At 39.5% G+C, this 16,472-nt stretch overlaps 1 protein-coding gene across 4 annotated transcripts in view; it reads left to right on the forward strand.

Moving 5' to 3' along the window:
* Positions 1-16,472, forward strand: part of STAU2 (staufen double-stranded RNA binding protein 2) — a 148,383-nt gene that overhangs the window by 6,565 nt on the left and 125,346 nt on the right. For all 4 annotated transcript variants that reach the window (XM_009891898.1, XM_009891900.1, XM_009891897.1 and 1 more), the window contains one exon: positions 1,453-1,588. In XM_009891898.1, coding sequence (XP_009890200.1) covers positions 1,453-1,588 — 136 coding nt within the window. The remainder of the gene's footprint in view (positions 1-1,452; positions 1,589-16,472) is intronic.

The raw sequence follows: 16,472 nt of genomic DNA on the forward strand, positions 1-16,472 counted from the left end.
TTGAATAATAGAAGGAACATATGTGGTTATGTGGTGTCTTGCATCCTTCATTTCTGAAGTGTTACCTGTGAGTTGCTTTCTGTGCATGCAACACCTTTTGAGGTTTACATCTTAGCCATGTGTTTAGTGATCTGTTCTGTCTTATTCAATAAAATAAATAAAAAAAATTCCTAACTTTATTTCCAACTAATACAAAAGAAAGCAAACCGTGAGAAAAAAAAGCTCTTTTCCTTTTTTTTTTTTACACTGCTTTTTTCCTCCCTTTCCCCCCTTTTCCTTTCTTCTCTTTTTATTTCACTCTGCCCCACTCCCTTTAAAAAAAGGCCTTCCTCAGTCAGTTTCTTAAAATGGAATAGTTTTGCAGTTAATCTCTCTGCTGGAGAAAAAGCAGGAGTAAGTTTCCTTTAGAGCTGTGAGTATTATCCTGAGCATTACCCATTAATGATTGTTTGAGAGTGGTGAGATAGTATTCTCTTGCTCCTTTGGAAATCAATATATTGCTTCTCCAGACCCAGGACACCGGTTTCACCCTGTGTCCTTCAGAGTCACTGTGACTTTGGGTGTTTAGAAAGCAGGAGGCTCAGACCTCTATAAAAAGGGATTCTGGATTTGATTTTTGACATTAGAGAGCATTACCCACTATTTGGCTTTGAGCATATTCTTAAAGGGAAAAGCTGATAACAAAAGAAACAGGCTTTAAGAGAATTCATTAAAAAAATGTATCACTTAACACAGTAATTTGGCTCTAAGAAAGGTGTATTGTATATGCACAGGCATCTTCTCATCAAAATTACATTTTCCATTTTTATTATATAGTTGAATTCAGTCATTCTTTGCTCATGTATCCTGTCACCAGTAGATGGCTGTAGTGACACTGATTTCCAGTAGTTGTGTTTTCAGTTTGTTAGATCATTCCCATTAGATCATTAGTTTTTAGTCATAGTCTTTAGTTTTTAAGTCTTGCAAATAAAATATTTTTTAGCTTGTAAGATTACCAAATGACTGCAGTAATGCCTCTTACTGCTTGCTTGTTTCAATGCTTTTTTGCTCTATTTGTGGCTTTATTTAATGATATTCAGTGGGAAGAGACATTATTCTTTTATCTTTATAGTTTCAGAAAGTGTCATAATGTATTATAAGTACTTTGGAAAGATGAATAACCAGCTTGATTATAGGGACTGACTTATTCATATGTGAAGATTAATCTACTGAAACTGCATAGAGAATGCATTGAGATAAATGTTTAAGCGTTCTTTTTCATTGCTTGTGATTAAGCTGGCATCTACATTCCAGTCTTTTAAAGAAACTGAAATGTCATTGTAGTTGCTTCTTTTTAATTTAAGAGCAAAAAAATATCATGCAGCGCTCTATGCTGCTCATCTCAGTCCTGCCTTGTGTGTTTTGCAGTATTTGTGGTTTAAGTGCCTTACATGTATTCTTTGTTTTTTGCAGGCAGTATAACTCCAACAGTGGAGCTGAATGGTCTGGCTATGAAAAGAGGAGAGCCTGCCATCTACAGGCCGTTAGATCCAAAGCCAATTCCCAATTATAGAGCAAATTATAATTTCCGGGGCATGTACAATCAGAGGTTTGTACTTTTTCTATTATTTGGTGGATTTTATTCTTTGCTTATCAATGTCTTCTAAATATTTATAAACCTCCTAGGTTATTTTAAAGTAAAATAAACCTAAGATTTTTTCTAAGGAGAGTCTCTGCAGCCTTATTTAGAAACATGCATAATCTCCTTCTAAAAGAAGACAGGTGCCCTAAGCATGTCACAAGGAAAAAAGACATGTAAACCAACTGTTTATATTTTTTTAATGTGCATACTGGAGTTACAGTCTACAGCCATGGCAGCGAGGAGGCAGAGCATTAACTTCAGAGAGGGGTTTTGCTTTTCTTTGCTGTTGTGTCATATGGTTGAACCTGTATCGTTAAAATAGAAGCACTCTTTTTAGAAATTGGATATAAAACTCGGAGAGCTGCATTTTGAAAACTGGCTTGAAACCATTATCAGGTTTCCATTTTTTTAACCATTCTGCCTTGTCAGCTATCTTAGTTCCTTAATTCTTAGTGTTTGGTTAGGAAATACCCTTTATTTCACAGTTTAGAAACCTATATTCAGAGCCTTCCATCAATGCTGTCTTTACTGTAGTAAGTTTGAGTAATTGTTGTGAAAATGGTATTCAAAAATTTGTTTTTAAACTATCAAATTCTTAAAGATTAAAAAAAAATTAAAATTTGAGTGTGTGGAGCAGTTTTCTTAACTGACCATCCAAATATTTCAATGTATTCTAAATATCTTCAATATATTCTAAATTTTTGAAACATCTTCATCGTTGGTATTTGTACAATTTTAGTACAGATAGGAAAAACTGTTCTAGCTCATCCTGAATTAAATGTAATTTGTATCTAATGCAACAGTCTGAGAGAAACTTAGGTTAACATATGTATTAATTTGCAATCCTGAGAACTTCTTTCTCTGAGATAGATTTTCTTCCCATTTTTTCATATTTTTCCGCAGAGGAACTATATTAGATCAGGTCTTTTGGATCTCCGAAAGTGATACCAAGTATAATCTGTAAAATAAGAAAAATCCAAAACAGGTCAGGGATTTCTAATAGCATGTTTTGTCAGTGAAAAATGTTGTCTTTCTTATAAAGATTTGCTTAATGGATTTCCTGTTTATTTTTATGCACCTCATAATTATCAAAAAGAAAGGGGTTATGAACTCTGAAGAAGTGTTTTGGTTCAAAATTACTCTTTTATTAGAAATTGAATTTACAGCATTGTTAAAAAATTTAGGAGTATGAAATGAAAATGCAGCATTTCAGAGTTGTCTAAGGGAAATATTTCAGTAGACGTAATATTATTTTAATTTTTCCCAGGTGTTTAAATTATGATAACTTTAGGGTTTTAATGTTTCATTCTGATTTTTGTCTTTTAATAGCAGCAATACCTAGAACTATAAAAGACAAACAAAAATAACCTGGAAGAAAACTCTTTCATTACTCTACAGAACAGTGCCTGATTATTGTATTACTTGTGTTGTATTTCTAGTCACTGCTGACCTGAGTCTCCACTTACATATGTCATGGTTTAAAAAGCTATCTATGGTGCCTGAAATTAGTTTTGTTAATACTGAGAAATCCTACATTTATTTGAACTGCTTTTATAATGAGATTAGTTTGACTCAGATAAAAAAACTGGTAAAAGCTAGTAAAAAACATAAATGGTGAATTCTGGAATCTGAACTTACTTACTGAAACACATTTGTGGAAGCAGAACCCCAAAACACTTACCAGTTGCTAACTTTTAAGATTTTATTTCTTTTCATATAAAATGATTAGTACGTCTCGTGCACTCTTTTAAGTTTGCTTCTTTGGGAGCTATCTTTCATGGGAACCATGTTCCCATGTTAGGGTGAAATGGTACATGAGCTTTATTTCTCTGGGTAAATTAGGTAGCCCAGGGCATTTGGTTTTTCTGATCACAGAACAATCAGGCAGGGTGGGACAGAAGGCCCGAATCTCTGCTTGCAGCTTCCCTGTGCTTATTTGAGTGCAGTTGCCCACACAGGGTGGCTAATAATACTGTGGCTAGGAAATTGATAAATAACTGAAATTAAGTAGTCTACCTGCATAAACACATACCCTCCGTGCGTACACCGGCTCGCACACACATACCAGAGTAAAGAGGAAACAGAAGAATGATGCTGTATAATACTGTTTTGGGACTACTCCTGTGTTGGAAATAATTGTTCGTTGCCTTGTTTTGCGTTGGGAGGTGCTGGTCCGTTATGATCCCAGTAAGGAAGGCACTTAGACTCTGTAAGGTATGGCATCGAACAGGACTGAGACCCACGCGCATTGTGCCATGCAGACCTTGGCTGCAGCAGAGATCCTCCCCTTTTCGGTCATTCACGCTCTTACAGGATTTTCTTAGAAGGAAACAACCCTGTCATTGCTATAGTCAAAACAGAAACCACGTTCACCTGAGAACTTCTTGCTGTGCTGTTAGATAAAGGCAAAGCCGCGCAGGTGGTACCGACGGGGAGCTGCCCCCGGGTCCCTCTCTTGCAGCGAGTCTGTCCTGCGGCCGAAGGGGTTTGTGCACGGGCCCTGCAGCACGGCGCAGCCTGCACCAGCTCCGGCTGGCCGCAGCGTGGGTCGCTGGCTCTGTGATGCTCAGGATCCTGCTCCTCTGCCAGGCAGGATCGCTGCGCGCCTCCTACCCGCCCTCACTGGAGACAAGTCTGGAGACAGATCCTGGGTCTGTTAGAATAGCGAGCAAAGTCCCAAATATGAAGCACATGGTGTAGTACTGTATTATGTTCCTGTGATATGATATGTTACATTTATTACCTTCTAAAGTAACTTACTGACATGTTTAGCACTTTTTTGCTGATTTTTAGCAATTCAGTAGTATAATGGAAGTGTTGTTAGAGCTCCCAATTAAATGCAGACCGTTTAGACTGTTTCAAAATAAGATTTGAAAAATAATTTAGGTGATATGCTGTAAGCAGTATTTTTAATTTTCATCAGGTTTTGACTGTAGATTTATCATCTGTTGTGAAAACAGATACAAAATATGCTAAGTAAGTTGGAAGCTGTTTTTGTCTTTTATACTGTGACTAAATTCCCTTTACTGATACCTGTTTAAAAAAAAAGTGCTTTTCAAATAGGTTAAAATACAGATTAAGATTAGGAGATTGTGTTAGGGAACTTCAATTCTGGCAACATGAGTGACTTGAAGAAAAAATAAAGTATTAAGTTCATCCCAGGGCATATCTTTAGACCAGTTAAGTCTAGCGTTGCGAGTGGCACAAAAGATCCTTTTCAGCAACTCATGGAAATGTGGTCTAAGAGCTGCTATTTGTATGCAGAGTTGAGGGCTAACTTCCATGTCAGGCTATGATGATTTATGTTGAGGTGGCAGTGATTCCTCCTCCTTCCTTTGTATCCCTGCAAGTTTCCTGGCTCCAGGACTGGGGGTTGAGCTGCTCTGAATTGAATCGATTTTGGGAGCGGGGAGGGCATGGAGAGGAAGGGAGAAGTTACTCCTAGACTTACAACTGTCCTTAAACACCTCCTTATCTAGTCACACAGAAGCTTGTGCCCTCGCTGGAGAGGGGGCAGGAGTGTGTGTTTGGGAGTTAAGGGCAGCTCAGGTTGATTTAAGCATGTGAAGAACTATGCTCTCACATGCAGTAAAGCGCATTTATATGGGCAGTGTGTTGCACAGAGGATGTTGAGACAGGTTTACACGCAAGATGCAAAGATCCACTTGCAAGGTCTGTAGCTGATGGCATAAATTGATACCGAAGGTGAGAGTTACTTTCATGGAAAAAAGGAAAGCGGACAAGTGAGAGGAAAAAAAGAGAAAGGGGAAAGTTTTCCCAGTGGCCAGCTTGGAAGGGAAGTGGTAGAGTCTCCCGGATGAGCATCTTCCTCTGGGTGTCCTTTCCCATGCAGCAAGTTCCCTGTAACACTTTGCCATTGTAGTTCTGTGGTTTTCATCAGGATCTGCTCAAGCTCCCTGTTGTTTGTTCCTGCTTATGGTAGTGCTGCGTCAGGGCTGAACGCTGGCTGCTGATTGAGCTTTGTGTGTGTGTGTTATTGGAGTCTGTAATGTATACCAAAAGCTACTGTCAAGGCATAGGAAAAGGGCAGAGGAGAGAAGGGCTACAACAGTACGGTATAGATACAACACTGTCAGTGTATTGGTATTTGCAGGTGAAAGGCCTTGAGAGTAACAGCATGGGAAAATTTCAGCCAGAGAAACTCTGGAAAACACTGGCCGGGTGGTTTAGGTGAAGGGTTACAGAGCTGCAAGTGGAAAGCAGGCTACAGAATTGCAAATGCCAAACTCAGCACAGCAGAGGGTGAGGCATCTAAGGCAGCGTGTAACCCCAGGGTAAGGTGTTAGCCTTATAAGTCTCTTCCCATGCCAAGTTAGGAAGTACGGGGCCAGTCTGCTCCCCTTTTAGGGGTAGTTAAGTAAAATGCAATCCAGCTTGAGAGTGGATGAGGTATGGATGTTATTAACTCTTCACGCAAGATGGTGAATGCACTACTTGCTAGATTGTTAACAGCATTGGGCCGTTGCCATTACACTGCATCTTGACACAAGCTGATAAAGTCTGCGTGATGCCAAACTGAATCACGTGAAGTTATCAGCTTAGGTCTCTGGCAGGTTGGGTATCTATATACTGCAGTTCATTTCACAATATAGATAAGAATTTCAAACTTTTTTTCATCTCACTCTGGTGAGACAGCTTGGGAGTCCTCTCTGGATTTTCATTATTCAAATAAAATCCATGCAAATTTGGTACTAGGAAGCTTGATGGCCTCTCATGAGGCAGAGCTTTTAAAAAAGCTGTCAACCCTGAGTCCAGCCATGTTAGACAGCTTTATTTAACAAAGGTTTCTAAATTACTTACAGAAATTATAATAAAGGAAAAAACTGTTTTGCGACTCAGAATTTACCAGTTGTATACTACATATTTAAAGCCTCACAACTTGGAGCTTTGAGCAATTTCGCAACAAAGGCACATGAGGACCTTTCAGTTCAAACAATATACATTACAGAAAAGCTAAAAATGGTGAACATTGCATTTTGTATGGCTTCTTTTATCTAAGAGCTTTACAGACTGACTCTGGGGAAGGAAGTGGTGATGCTTCCAGGGGCTGTTTGCTAACTGATTTAGGTTGCGTGTTTGTCAGCACACCATTTGGCACGGTTCAGTAGAACTGGCATGCTACTCAGAAGAGGCCAAGCCTTGAAAGAGCGGGTCAGGTTTGAGAAGTATTGGCAGAGCCGAGGATGAAGCATGTGCATACTGCTCATATCTGTAGCCAGTGCTAGAACCTGTACTCCCTCACATCCCTGAGCATGCAGTTGGCTTAAAACATGTAAAAAAAATAAATAAATAGAATCGTGGTTGTTCAAATGAGAGCAATTAAACAATAAAAGAAGATACCGGTTCTGACTACAGGGTCATCCAGCTTGCCTTGTTGCCATTGAAAGCTGGTTTGTTTTTGCAGAAGTTATTTTTTCTTCAATTGGAATTGAAGAGAGTCTTTCTTGAAGTTTAGCTGTCCTGCAGTATTTTCAGTTACAGAAAGTCTGTAAGTGACAAAGCAGAAATGGTATCTTGCAGTCATACCTAATCTAAGTGTTTTCAGCCAAGAAATAAAACCACTAGAAACTGAACAGCAGCTTTTGATGTTTTAGTGTGGAAAGTAGTGTTAAAGAGATCACAAAACTAAACCCTTGTTTTTTTGGAGAATTCAGAAGTTATTTGCTTATTATACAACATTCCTTAAAATGTGTCTCACCACAATCTAGAAAGCTTGAAAAACCTTTATTAAAAAAAAATTAAAAACACTTGTGAAGTATAGGAACAAAGAATATACAAAACAATGACAAGCTAAAGAATAGAAATTAAAGCAGTTTCTTGCTTGGTTTTGAGGAATTTGGATGGTGTGATAGTTCTGTAAGCTTGTCACGCAAAGTGGTAGTGTCCCTGCGATAAACTACAGCTTCTGTGCACTTTAGCAGCTTCTGCTGCATTGAACTTCCATGTTAATTTTGTATATGGTTGCTTCTTCCTGCGTATATATTGTATATTACAGACTAAGGAGAAGACTGTCACTGTTCTCCTTAGTGCATGGGGGAGAACTCACGGACCATTCCTCCTCTTCTTTTTCTTCACAGCCCTGTCATTCTGAGCACATATTTCTTTGACGTTAGTGAATGCTTCTTTACAGTGCTGTTTGCAAGATCAAACTCAGAGATATAGAGAAGAGGCATGTTCTTGCCTCTTCTGGAGCCAGCCAAGTTGCCTGGCCACAGAGCACAAAGCATCACCCTACCTGGCATGTAGATCCTACCTACCGGGTAGGTAGCTCCCCTGCTGCATACTGAGTTGCTGCATGGGACTGTTTGCTTAGGCTTAATTGCTTCTGAAATTATGTATATCAGCTCCATGGACCAATACTGAATCAGCACTTTAAAAATGAGGCATAGCAAAAGGAAGTTTGAGGACCGGTCTTTGGCCAATGACATCTGCAACTGCTAGCTTCATAGTGGACTACCATGTTCTCCAATCCAATGATCAAAAAGAGAATAGACTGTGTGATTATTGGATTAATCACTAAAATTCTCAGATCAGATAATTAAAAGATTGCATGGTGAATGAATGGAATAAAACAAAAAGTTTGTTTCTTATATGAATGATGAGTTAAAGATTAAGTATGTGCATCAAAGGGAATGGATTTGAGGCTAGTGTTACTTGATGTGAGTGCTTAGCAATGCAATCTAAATCCTCACCCAACTTCATTTGTTTCACAAAAGTTACATAGTTCCATGAGGAAAAAAAAGGAAAACCTAGTCAGGAGAACAGCTGTAGAAGCCAAATTTTGAAGTGAACGGGTTGCACCGTAGAAGACAATGTAAAATCTGTTGTGACTATCTCCAGAAGTACACCTACAATTACACAACCCAGTTATCTAATTTACAGAGAGAGGGGATGAAGTCTGAAATTCTCTTGGCCTTTAGAAGTCCTTTTGTACTGCCTGAACACCCTGTTTGCCTTCTAGCAAGAAACCTTTCCCTGCATGGAGACCCTCCTCCATTTGAGGCACAAATAGTCCAGTGGATAATGTAAAGGTTTGTTGGATCTGAAAGACTTTGATCTAGTATTGAATAGATCAGCCAGGAGCCTGGAAAAGGTAAAGTTCAGATTACTCCGTGGAATCTTTTCATGACTGTAGGCACATGATTAGTCCATTATCTGTTGCTGAATTCCAGTTATGAAGGCTTTCTATTGAGGCTTTCTGTAACAGAGGAGGATTTTATGCACAGCTGTGTACAAAGCAGAATTTTTTCCCCAAGCGTACGTACTGTGGCAGCTGTGAGGACACTAAGTTGCCTAAACATAGGCCTCTAGTGCCACTTGGGACATTGTAGGGTTTTTGAGAAATCCACATGGGACTGGTGGATTTGGCAAAAGACCTAGAGGAGACTTTTACTAGAGTGGCAGCTGAAGGCCAGGCAAGATACCCTAGAGCATTTCAAATGGCCCCGCGTAGCTAAGTTTAGGCAATTGAAGGAATCCCTAAAAGCAGGGTTCAGTCATCATACCATTTCATATAGTCCACCAGGACTCCAGCTATTTGTGGGAAACTTCTGCTTTTCATGGATCAGTCCTGTGTCACATCATGCGGATGCCTTAGGTATGCAACTGCATCTCAAGTGGTACTGTGTGCTGGTGTTTAGGCAGCTAGATGGTGGTGGGATTCAGGTCCAAGCTCAGATGCCTTTAAAATAGTCTCTGCTTGTGCACTAGAAACCCAGTATTCTGTTATAACCAGTGGAAGGTCTAGTCAGAGCACTCACTAGTCTAGAATGCTCTTTGTCGTGCCATAAACTACAATGTCTACATTTCGTATGGATCTCTCCAGAGCTTCACTGTAATAGTAACTTAGTTTCTATGCATTAACTAAATACATAAATTTAAGCATCTGAATCTAGAACTGAATCCTACTCTGAGAAATATCCTAAGAATGTTGATTTGTAATAGCTTCATGAGTGCTATCGTGGGAGTCATCTGACTATCACAGTGGAAGGACTGGAAAAAGAAAAATCTCTCCACAGAGAGAAGAGTGAGAGAAAAGTATCAGAAGAGCAAACTCCTTAGGGATGTATCTGGGTAGCAACAGTTCTAAGGAGAGGCAGGCATGCAAGTACTGAAATGCTTTTGATTGAACAAAGGAGTATTTTGCTGCAAAAAGCTGTTAGGCTGTGGACACCAGTGCCCTCGCTCCGCAGGTGAAGTGGACCCTCGGTTCTGAAGCCTGTTGCATTAAACTGAGTTTGTCACAGCAGAATAAACCCCTTGGTCGGGAGCAGTGTGGGGTGGCACTGGGATTTTTACCTTGCTAGAGCTGCCAGCTTCAGCCTTCAACCATAGGGCACAACATCCCTCCCCTAAAAAGACCTGGAAGAGTCGGAGGTGCTTTGCCTGCGTTTCCAGTCAGTGTTGCAAAGTTTTGTTCTTAAAATTTGGATTCTATTGATTAAGGGGTGTGATGATAAAGATGTTTACTGACTGACTTTGTGAAAACTGCTTTGTGCATTCCTTGCCCTCCTCCCAACCTTTTGGACGAATGGACAAAAACCCTTTTGGAATAAATATTAGAAAGTACTTGGAAATAGAAATTCAGAGTTTGGTTAGAATAGGTTGTATCTCCTTAAATACACTGTAATTTCATTCTGAACAACAGATTCAGATTTCAGAGAGTTAAAATTTAGGGAAAGGAAGAGTAGTCCTAAGATAATGCAAGCTATTAGCAATTTAATTGTTCAGCTGGAAACGGCTGATTTAAACCATTAGGTGGCAGCATGAATTTGTGTTTTGCTGCAAGAATTTCACAACAGAAGCAGTCTTTCAGAAGTTGCCTTTTTCTATTCTGAAGCTTTTCATGACTTTAAAATGTCGTAATTGCAGCATAAAACAATTAAAACCAGGTTTGGTGCAATGTTTTGTCTCATCGTTTTCGTCAAGTTTTCTTCTCCTGTAATGACTGAAGCTGTAATACAATAAATTCAATGGCATTTTCCCTTTTTTATGTAAATCTAGTGTGAGTAAAAGGTGCCAGTTTGTTAGCAGTGAAAATCGAAGTGTTTGTTTCATCCACACACAGACAGCAAGAATTCTGCATTTCACCATATTATTCATTTCTTAGGCTTATTCTAAAGACATTTCCTTAAAGATAAGGCTGCAGCTCGGCCACCAAACCTGCACTCTGTTCATGCTAATGAAGCTTTCTGATGATTTGAACATCTATTCACTTGGAAGGGATTGAGATTGCCAGTTGATAATTGATTCAGTTTTGTACATTACCAGTTGAGATAGGACTGAGATCATATCTTAAAGCAAACTCTTGTACATCACACTGTTATTACCCTCCTAGTGTATCAACATTATGGTGTAATAATCCACTCACAGACTTATAAATGAATTCTTTGTGTTCATCTTCGGCATGCTACATTTCACTTCCCCTGGCCTGTTTGTTCCCACTCGTTGCCTGCCTCCCACACAGACATATTGTTACAAGGAAAGTGTTGAGTACAGCTGTGCTAGGATTTTTCTTTGCTAGTATTTGTTTCTAGGAAAGGAAAAGGGAGAAAGTCAGTCCATTTCCTGTTGGTTTAAAACAGCAGAAACATCTGTTTGTCTTAAGATAGTTTTCCCAAAAGAACAGTGGCAAGGGAGCTTGCAGGTGATGAGCTTTGCCATTGCCAGTAGCTATCAGTTTAGACAATAGTGATTAGTATAGTTGGCTTAAAAAAATATAAAAATTCCTAAAACGACAGAGGATATTTATTTCTGCAGTAAAATTTTTGACAGCTAATGTTTAATTTCTACAGTGTTTTAAATCATAAAGATACATAGAGTATCTGGGATCAGAAAACCCAGATCCTGCTGTGGAATCTACAGACTCCATTACATTCTGTTCGAAAGCGATTTTTCTGCAGTCCCCTCACCCTGTTGCGGTGAAGTTTCACAGTGCTCACAGGATGGTGTTAGGTGACATGTCCTGGCACGGCATGCGTGTAATCCTTCTGACAAATGCATCCTATGGCTAACATCCACTGTGTTAATGGGTGCATTTAACCTATCAGGGATCAATAAAATACATAGTCTTAAGTGTACTTACAATATTACATTGACAGCTGTTAAAAGAATGTTATGTAGATTAAAAACCAAGCTGACAGAATATAGAGCAAGCTTTGTGGATAGTATTCGCAGTGCAGTGTCTCTTCATTCTCCAAGTCAATGCACTTACCTGATACCATTAAAATCTTTTCAGCCTTAGCTGTAGACACTTCATGACACTTCATCACTCTTCATGCCTAAAATGTGGTATGTAGGACATGGGGTTTTGCACCATTGCATTCTTTTAAACTATCTTCACTCAAGATTAAGTAGTTTTGTCAATGACCTCTTGGCCCTATTTACAGAGGAACTTCTGAGTCCCAATACTTTATTCTTCTTTTAATTAGTAAGTTTCTTAATTTTCTTTCAGAATATAGTGAGCTCCTCAAACCACTAGCTTTCTTACTCTGTTTGGTAAGAGGACTACCCTTTCCTTTTGTGGTCCCTGGCCCACATTTTGGGTATTTCTCCTAAAGCTTCCATCTATGGGACAAGGCTGTGGTAGATTCTTTTCTTTGTGTTTTCAACTTCCTCAGATCTTTCTGTGCTCTGGAGAAGGTACATCTGGCCCCAGGTCTGCATCTCCAAGTTCTAGCTGTGACTTTTCTTGTTCTCACTTAGGCTGAGAAGCATAAAGAGGTGAAGTACAGATCCCTCTCATCTTTGGTTGCCTAATGTCTGTCTGTCAACATTGCTTTTCTACTTGGGAGAGTACCTGTAAACCTTCTGATTCAAAGATCTTCAAAGCCAAAAGCTTGCCCCAGCACCTGTGAATCTCTTCAGTCTGTTGGCTTTGCGGTTCACTGGGTGTCCCCCATTCCTTTCTCTAGACAAAAGTAAGGCAGCTTTACTTTCATGATATGGAGAGAAGAGTAGTGGTGTTGGTGTGTATAAAAATAAGTACTGATTCAGAATGCTCTTCCAGGAGCAGAAACATTTTGGGTGTGTTTCTTATTTTTCCCAAAGTTAGCTTTTTATTTACCCTGATCTTTTTCCTGTATTTCTGCTCAATTGTGGATATTTCAGTTGCGACACCTGTGAGATAGTGGTTTCAATGGAACCAAGACTAATTGGTCTCCCTTCTCGTTATGGCCTTTCTCCTGTGTCCAGAACCTGAACATTGGTTACCAGTAAATATGTTCTCTGCTTGCATTTTTATAATGACACAGGTGAACTGCTCTTACAGCTCAAACGTTAGTTTGAGAGGCTGTCATAATTTTCCTGAGGGAAGCAAGCAGAAAGAAGGTTAGTGGCTAATTTTTGACAGATTATAACTCAGTAAGAGTTTTGACTGGAATTGTGCTCTCTCCTAGTCCAAGGTCTTTGTCCCTTTTGAACTGAAAGTTCTGCCACAGATTGAGGAAGTATTAAAATTTCTCAAGAAGGGTTTTCAGGATTCTTTTATGATAGAATATACGGAGTCTGAATGTAGAAATTCTCACCAGCAACCGCTGTGTTATAGTTTCTCTTCAGGTCTTGTCTACAGTAGTGATTTTGGTGGCTGCTTGTGTTCTGTGAAAGAAAGTACAGTTAACATCTCTTCCAAAATGCTAATTCCCAGGATCTTGTGAAGATCTGTTTGTCTTTCTAGGATTTTTTTAAAGAGGAATGCCAGTTTAAATGGGTTATTGTCATGGAAAGGATGGCTGCACTCACAGCATAGGGTACCACGATTTGTTTGGATGATTGTTTCACTGAAATGGGGATGAATTACCCAGTTTTGTGATTAAAAGGGAAATAATCTCTGGAAAAAACACCTACTCTTTTGTCTTTGAGGCTTTTTTCTATGACAAAAGAGAAGAAAGTGGAGTCTAATCACCTTACTGAGTTAGAATCAAGTCTGACATTAGTGTCAGTGCAACAGAAATGGGAATTCTTAAGGAGGTGGACATCAGCAGCTGAGCTTCAGTTCAGTAAAGGTAATCTCTATACTGGCCTTGTTTACTAAGTCAAAGGTCATATTAACCATTTCAGATACACATACAGTCTTACTTCAGTTCCTGGGAAAGTTACAGAACAAATCCTCCTGGGGGCCATTCACAAGTCAAATGAAGCATGTGATTGGGAAAAGCCAGCATGGATTCACCAAGGGCAAATCGTGCTTGACAAACCTGATCACCTTCTACGACAAAGTAACCTGCTCAGTTGATGTGGCGTGAGCGGTGGACATTGTCTACCTGGATTTCTCTGGGGCTTTTGGCATGGTTCCCCACAGCCTCCTGCTAGAGAAACGGACGCGTTATGGTCTAGACAAGGGGCCTATGTGGTGGGTGGGGAACTGGCTGACAGGCCGCACCCACCGGGTGGTGGTAAATAGCTCCTTTTCAAACTGGCAACCTGTCTTGCACCTGGGAAAACGGAACCCAGGAGTGCAGCACAGGGTGGGATCTACCCAGCTGGGGAGCAGCTCTGTGGAAAGGGACCTGGGGGTCCTGGTGGACAAGCAGCTCTGTGTGAGTGAGCAGTGTGCTGCTGCGGCAAAGAAATCCAACAGGATGCTGGGTTGCATTAACAAGGGCATCACCAGCAGAGATAAAGAAGTCATTATCCCACTCTACTCAGCGCTTGTGAGGCCACACCTGGAATACTGTGCTCAGTTTTTGTCCCCACTATACAAAAAAGATGTGGGCAGGCTGGAAGCAGTCCAGAGAAGGGCCACCAGGATGATCAAAGGACTGGGAAGCCTGCCATATGAGGAAAGGCTGAGAGAACTGGGTTTGTTCAGCCTTGAAAAAAGAAGGCTTAAGGAAGACCTTATTTTCCACTATAAGAACAATCATCCATTGGAATAATCTCCCCAGGGAAGTGGTGAATTCCCTATCACTGGACCCTTTTAAGATTCAGATGGACAAGGTGCTGGGCCATCTTGTCTAAACTGTGCTTTTGCCAAGAAAGGTTGGACCAGATGATCCTTGAGGTCTCTTCCAACCTGGTATTCGATGATATAATCAACAGTCTTTGGTATCTCTATCCTCCAAGTCTTTTTTGGGGTCCCTGCTTTCTAGAATACAACTCCACACCATCTTATAAACATTTTCTACTTTTCCTACCTTTTAGCAAGTCTGCAGCCTTATATTTTAGTATATTGATCTAACATGATCTAACATTTTTTCTGTATTAATATTCAGTACTAAATTGTATTCAATGGTTCGACTGAGGTAAGTTGCTGTGCATTGGTGACCCCTACTACTGCACCTTCACTGCATTACTTACACATTTTTATTAGCAATGGATTTATATACTTGTCAGTCATCAGTGTAAATCCATTATGTCCATTAAAGTTTGAAAATTGAAAAAATATTATGTCAGCAAGTCACGAATAAGCCTCCTTAGGATATCTGTTCTTTTTATACTTTTATGGAGAAAGGAATCGAAGCAGTGAAAGACTTCACCGCTCATCTTTTTGCTTTCTGACGTTTTTCCCCCTTCCAAACTTCACTGTGATTAACAGACCCCTTCCTTTGCCCTCCCAGGTGTAGATAAAGCTTCCTTCGTAAGGCCCTCCACGTTGTTTTCAGCATCTTGATAGGATCAGTGCAGGGCAACACAAAATGCTCTCCCTTTACAGTTGGCCAAGCTTGCTCTGTCTCACGTTTAATTTCTTTACAAGTCTGATGGCACAGATGGGAAGACTTCTAGACAAAAGCTGTAGCTGGCCATGATAGTACATTTTCAGAGGATGGAGAGATGTAACTAGCAAAGTAGGGGAGTGTGCATCCTCAGCTAACTGCACTCAACTGCTGAGAGGAGACCTGTTAAGCCAGAATTAAGTGTGGTTTTTCAGTTTGTTCTTACTTTCAGTGCTTTAATTGCCAAGTTTAAAATGATAGGTTAATTGTTTTACTCAGGATATTGCAATTTAATGTCTGTATGTTTACATTCCTCCAAGTGGGAACAGAATGTAGCCCAATATACACTAGTTATTTCAATTTAAGTTAATTTGGATGGTAAGAGTCACTCTGTGAGCTTTCTTGGGTGTTCTTCCTCTGTGGAATTTTAGGTTAATTAATTCCTATGAAGGCCTGAGATGATTTTCTTAGTAACATTTTTATTAGCATTATATTACCAGTATAAATATAAGATAGAATTAAATGAGTGAGGTACTTCATTTTCTCATTTGCTTAGTCTTTAGGCTGGCAAGCAGCATGATTTTTATTTTTACATGAGTTTCTTATGTAGAAAGAAAATGATATTATAGTCAGATATGCAACATTGTTTATGTTCTTTTACTGTAATGGGTATTTGGACGGCATTCTCAGTAACCACTCTGCATGCTTGTAAAGATTAGTAAGTAATACAGTTCATGGGAAATTTTATGAGCTGAAGTAGATAAGAGTTCGAGATGTTTGTCTTCTGGATGTCTGCTTTAACCTCTAAGTATACAGTGTACATCACAGCTTCATTGTGTTTTCCCTTTTATTCTTATGGTACTTGTTTTTATGTCATGGAAAAGAACATTTTCTTTTTCCTTGTATTTATCTTTTCCTCTCCCCCAGCCCCCATCTCCATTTCAGCATTGTCCACTTGACATTTTTCAATGCCTTAAATTCTGGGGGCAGTATTCTTGTTATGTTCTTATATTATTTATGCTATTTTTGCAGTTAAGAATAAGTTGAATTTGTGTTGACCATTTTCAGTACTTAGTTATTCAGTTGTCAGATAAAAATACTTCTTCAGAGGCACATAACGTTTTGTTCTGTGCTCTCTTACTGATTTTGATTGTTGTTTTTCACTTGTTTTTTCGAAC

Source organism: Charadrius vociferus, unplaced genomic scaffold, assembly GCF_000708025.1.
Source record: "Charadrius vociferus isolate BGI_N301 unplaced genomic scaffold, ASM70802v2 scaffold15, whole genome shotgun sequence".
NCBI classification, from domain to species: Eukaryota; Metazoa; Chordata; class Aves; order Charadriiformes; family Charadriidae; genus Charadrius; species Charadrius vociferus.